The 5,701-nt window shown below is 44.3% G+C and overlaps 1 protein-coding gene across 1 annotated transcript; it reads right to left on the bottom strand.

Annotated features, from left to right (window-relative positions):
* Positions 1-1,761: 1,761 nt before the first annotated feature.
* On the bottom strand, positions 1,762-4,692 carry LOC120928357. The gene is made up of 2 exons (XM_040339455.1): positions 4,164-4,692; positions 1,762-2,328 (listed from the first exon to the last, which is right to left on the bottom strand). Exons 1-2 carry the CDS (start codon positions 4,656-4,658, stop codon positions 1,762-1,764), a joined length of 1,062 nt encoding a protein of 353 aa, XP_040195389.1. The 5' UTR covers positions 4,659-4,692.
* Positions 4,693-5,701: the final 1,009 nt, after the last annotated feature.

Raw genomic sequence — 5,701 nt, 5'->3', positions numbered from 1 at the left:
TAGCCAGACCACACGGGTGGGTATGCTGAACAAAAATAAATTTTAATTTGTCCCGTCAACTGACAAAACTGATAAACCTAAATTCACAGAGGAAAGAGATGCAGGCTCAACACAGTAATGGGACATAAAGGTATGTATAGAAGACCAAGAGGCCGCTCTGCAGATGACATCTGGAGCCACGTGACGAGCTGCCGCCCAGGAGGCTGCCATCCCTCTGGTAGAGTGAGCTGTCACCGCTTGCGGAGGAGCCAAGCCCTTCGCCCTATAAGCCTGCTGAATTGTCTGAACGATCCAGGCCGCGATTGTTCTGGCAGAAGCCTTTTTCTCCTTGTTACTGCCTGAGTGCAGGATAAACAAATGATCGGAACGTCTAAAGGGGGACGTCATCTGGATGTATTCAGAAAGGATTTTGCCCATGTCTAGAGGGTGAGTCTCATTGGAATCCGAAGACCTGAAGGTAGGAAGGACAACTTCTTGATTCTCATGAAAGACAGAAGAAACCTTCGGATTTGAACCCAGCATGGGTATCAAAACCACTCGATCCGGGAAGAAGGTAAGGAATGGCTCTTTGTGACCAAGGGACCCGATCTCCGAAACTCTTTTGGCCGAGGTGATAGCGACCAAAAATGCCACTTTAGCTGAAAAGTCCTTTATAGAAGACGGGGAAGGCCCCGATGTACTGAGCCCACTCAGAAAATCCAGGACTAGTGGGAGATCCCACTTGGGAAATCTTGGCTTCCTTTGAGGTCTCAACCTTGATGCCCCTCGAAAAAATTGTTTGACTAGTGGGTGTACTGCCCACGAAATACCAGAGAAGGCCGATAGGGCCGAGATTTGAACTCTCAATGAACTTACGGATAGGGGAAGATCTAACCCCGTTTGGAGAAAACTCAATACATCTTGGATTTCTTGATTCCTAAAGGACCTGCCTGAGACCGTAGAGAATTCTACAAATTTAGCCCAGATTCTTCCGTAGACTCTATTCGTGCTTGCCCTTCTCGAGCTCATCAGCGTGGAGATTACCCCAGAGGCGCAACCAAGGGATTCCAGCCTCTCCCTCTCAAGAACCAGACCGTCAGTTTCATCAGAGCCGGACAGGGGTGTAGGAGTGAACCCTGAGAGAGAAGGTCCGGTCTGACTGGTAGAGGTACTGGGTCCCGATAGCTCAGTTGGACCAGGAGAGGGAACCATGGCCTGTTCGGCCAGTAGGGAGCCACTAGCGTCACCTCGACCTCTTCTGCTTGAAGTCTCTGTAGAAATCTCAGTATTACTGGGATCGGGGGAAAAGCATATGCTCTCTGGAAACTCCACCGATCCGTCAAGGCATCCGTCCCGATCGCCTGACTGCAATGACCTCTCGAGTAGAACTTCTCCATCTTGGTATTGTGCTGTGAAGCGAAAAGATCTACTTGGGGACTGACTCCCAGAGACAAGATCCATTGGAATGTTTGGATGTGGAGAGACCACTCGTTGATATCCACCTGAGTGCGTGAAAGAAAGTCTGCCTGGGAGTTCTGTACTCCGGGAATAAAGACTGCTGTCAGGTTGACCAGGTTTTCCTGTGCCCACTTCATGATGGGTTCGACTTCCCGTAGAAGAGACGAACTCCGTGTCCCTCCTTGCCTCTTGACATAGGACACTGCTGTGGTATTGTCCATCCTCAACAGTACCGACTCTCCCTTCAGGAGTTGGGAGAAGGACTGGAGGGCACACCAGGCTGCTCGAAGCTCTAGGATGTTCGATCCCGGATTGCGGAGGCGATCATCCCATCTGCCTTGTGCCATGTTTGTACCACACAGGGCCCCCCAGCCGTAGCCACTGGCATCGGTCGTCACTGTGACCCAGGAGACCGGGGCGATAGAATGGCAATTCCGTAGGTTTTTTGGCTGAAGCCACCAAAAGAGGCTGTTCCTCATGGAAGTTGAGATGCGAATCTGCTGATTCTTGTTGCCTGACTTCCACTGCCTGAGGAAGCCGGACTGGAAGGGACGTAGTCTCCACAATGCCCATTTCACCATGGGGGTTGTGGAAACCATTGTTCCTATGATCCTTAGACATTGAAACGCCTTCAGATGGCGGGTGTCTAGCGCCCGAGAAATCCTCTCCTGAACCACAGGGATCTTTTCCGTCGGAAGAGAGATGGTTTTCTTCACTGTGTCGAACTGGGCCCCCAGATATACTAGGCGTTGAGTTGGTTCCAAATGGCTTTTCGTTAGGTTCAGGAGCCAACCGAATTCGGACAGGATCGAGATTACTTGATCTCTTTGTGCTAAGAGCTGAGTCTTGTCCTGAGCTAGGACAAGGAGGTCGTCTAGATAATGATAAAGCCTTTGATAGACAGGGGGATGTAGTGGCGCTTGCAAATACTAAAAACCGACAATAATTTAAAACAATAAAATATTCTAAACAATGATTCCTAAAGTATGAGAGTGAGTCCGTCCTCTACTGGGGTAAAAATGTGTAACACTCGAGGTCTATGCCCAAAGAATACAATCCAACATCAATAATTAGATGTGGAAGGAACTGCGAGTGAATAAATAATGAAATCCAATGGATAAAAGTGCCTGACTGGCCGCACAGTGTACATGGGATAATAATCCTTTTTTAAAAAATATGTGTCATAAATCCTTAAAGTGCTTGATGAAAAACAAGTGCAAAGTGCTAATAATTAAAACAATAATAGCAGTGAATGAAAGCTCCAGCTCTCCTGGAAAATAGTGGTTAATTACTAATTAGCAAACACATGCAGGAAAAAGCAACAACTGAAAAGAAGTCCAAAAATGCAAGTGTCCTAAAAACCTAAACGGTTAAATCATAAAACTGTTGTTTTTCTGTGCAATGAAAAAGATATAATAATATAATAATAAAATAAAAAATAAAATAAAAAAATAAAAAAATCATAAATAATAGTCCAAAAACAGATAGTACAATATCACTGCAGGATTAGTGATAGTGAATAAAACTATATCCAGTGCACAATCAAGTGATAATGAAATATTAAAAATAAAGTCCAAAGTCCAAAGGCTGGTAAAAATAATCCCCACACTGAGGAAAATCGGGCTGGTTTGATTCACAGACATATGAGCACAATGTAACAAGTCTTCATTGAATGAGCACAATGTAACAAGTCTTCACTGAATTAACCACTGATCATCTGAATTGTTGAATGGAGCACAGATGCACTTTGCACTTTGGACTTTATTTTTAATATTTCATTATCACTTGATTGTGCACTGGATATAGTTTTATTCACTATCACTAATCCTGCAGTGATATTGTACTATCTGTTTTTGGACTATTATTTATGATTTTTTTATTTTTTTATTTTATTTTTTATTTTATTATTATATTATTATATCTTTTTCATTGCACAGAAAAACAACAGTTTTATGATTTAACCGTTTAGGTTTTTAGGACACTTGCATTTTTGGACTTCTTTTCAGTTCTTGCTTTTTCCTGCATGTGTTTGCTAATTAGTAATTAACCACTATTTTCCAGGAGAGCTGGAGCTTTCATTCACTGCTATTATTGTTTTAATTATTAGCACTTTGCACTTGTTTTTCATCAAGCACTTTAAGGATTTATGACACATATTTTTTAAAAAAGGATTATTATCCCATGTACACTGTGCGGCCAGTCAGGCACTTTTATCCATTGGATTTCATTATTTATTCACTCGCAGTTCCTTCCACATCTAATTATTGATGTTGGATGGTATTCTTTGGGCATAGACCTCGAGTGTTACACATTTTTACCCCAGTAGAGGACGGACTCACTCTCATACTTTAGGAATCATTGTTTAGAATATTTTATTGTTTTAAATTATTGTCGGTTTTTAGTATTTGCAAGCGCCACTACATCCCCCTGTCTATCATATGCTGTCAGTGCGTGAGCACTATTAGTTGTGGCTGCTGCTTGATTGTAACTTTTTTTTTTCAAATAACAGTTTTTTTATTTTCGAAAAAAGGACAGTACAAAATATGGCAACATATCTGGTGTAAGAGAAAAGAAGAGGTACACAATTCCAGCTTAATGTGCTTACACAGTGGTTTCATAGTTATTCTTGATTGTAACTTTTAATTTATTTGTACCACTATATATATTTTTTCCCGGGTTAGGCTGGTTTGCGCATTAGTTCCCCCCTTGTTTTATAATGATAAAGCCTTATCTTTTTCAGTCTGATAAAGGCCACCACTGCCAACAGGATTTTGGTGAAGACTCGCGGTGAGGTTGTCAGCCCAAAGGGTAGGCACACGAATTGAAGGTGTTCTTGTCCCACGTGGAACCTGAGATATTTCTGTAGCTTGATTGCCACTGGAACGTGGAAATAAGCGTCCTTCAAATCTATCGAGATCATCCAGTCGCCTGGCTGTATGGCTTGCTGGATTGTCGACAGAGTTTCCATCTTGAACCTTCTGTGTTTTATAAATTTGTTTAGATAGGTCAAATCTATGACTGGACGCCAAGCACCGCTTTTCTTCTGCACCAAGAAGAGGGGGGAGTATACTCCATGAAACTGTTCGTCCTTTGGGACGCATAGTACTGCTCCTTGGGATTTGAGTAGATCCACATAAGTTAGAAGAACCTGTTTCTGTTCCGCTGATCTTGGGAGAAGGGTGGAAATGAACCTGGGAAGAGGAATGTTGGAGAACGACCATGCGTGGCCTGATGTTATTGTCTTGATGACCCAAAAGTCCGTGATCAAGGCCGCCCAAACGTGCCGAAAGAGGAGCAGACGAGCTCCCACCCGATCCGCCTGGGTGGGCGTTGTTTCAAAAGGACTTCGCCTGATCACGTCCACTTGACGCTTGGTTAGAAAAAGCTGGTTTGCGAAAAGATGCACGACCTCTACCCCAGTTTCTTCTGAAGTTTCCGCCAGGTCTGTAGGCGCGAGCTTCTCTAGTGCGGTCCGGGCTATACCTTGTGGTTTCTTCTTACCGGACTGACGCCTATCCTGGGGGAGAAAACCCGATTTACCACCTGTAGCCTTAGCAATGGCGTCATCCAGCTTGTTGCCAAACAAGGATGATCCCTCAAAGGGAATCTTACACCAATTTTGTTTGGACGATGGGTCAGCGACCCAGGGGCGCAACCACAAGGCCCTTTTGGCTGTAACAGAGGACAGCATAATTCTTGCCAATAGGCGAATTAAATCGACGGATGCCTCCCCCAGAAAGGCAACTGCTAGTTTAAGTTCTGACGTGGCAGAACTTCTGGCCAGTTCTTCAGAGACACCCTTAAGGAAAGAGTCCACATTCTCCGTCCAGGCCTCCATTGCTTTGGATAAAGCTGCCAAGGCCAAAGCAGGTTTGCATGCTGTACCAGCAAGACCGTAGATTCTTTTGAGGTCTTGATCCATCCTCCTATCAAGACCATCCTTGAAGGACACTGAATCGGCCAGTGGCAGAGTAACGTGCTTGGCCAGTCGTATCACTGCTGCGTCTACCACAGGAATATTCTCCAGGTGTTTAACGTCATCTGCTTTGAAGGGATACAGTCTGGAGGCCTTGTTGGCCATAGAGGACCTCTTGTCTACTCTACTCCATTCTTCTTCAAAGATGCCCTTAAGTTCGGTTAACAACGGAAAACTTGGGCGCTCCTTCCCCAGGCGTTTGAAATATTTCTTTTGCTTAGCTGGAGAAGTAGATTGCTCTTCCCACAGGAGAGCCTCTTTGATTGCTTTGATAAGCGGTGTCACTTG

Source organism: Rana temporaria, chromosome 2 (assembly GCF_905171775.1).
Source record: "Rana temporaria chromosome 2, aRanTem1.1, whole genome shotgun sequence".
NCBI classification, from domain to species: Eukaryota; Metazoa; Chordata; class Amphibia; order Anura; family Ranidae; genus Rana; species Rana temporaria.
The sequence above is the reverse complement of the archived record's forward strand: the minus strand, read 5'-3'. Positions and strand labels throughout refer to the sequence as shown.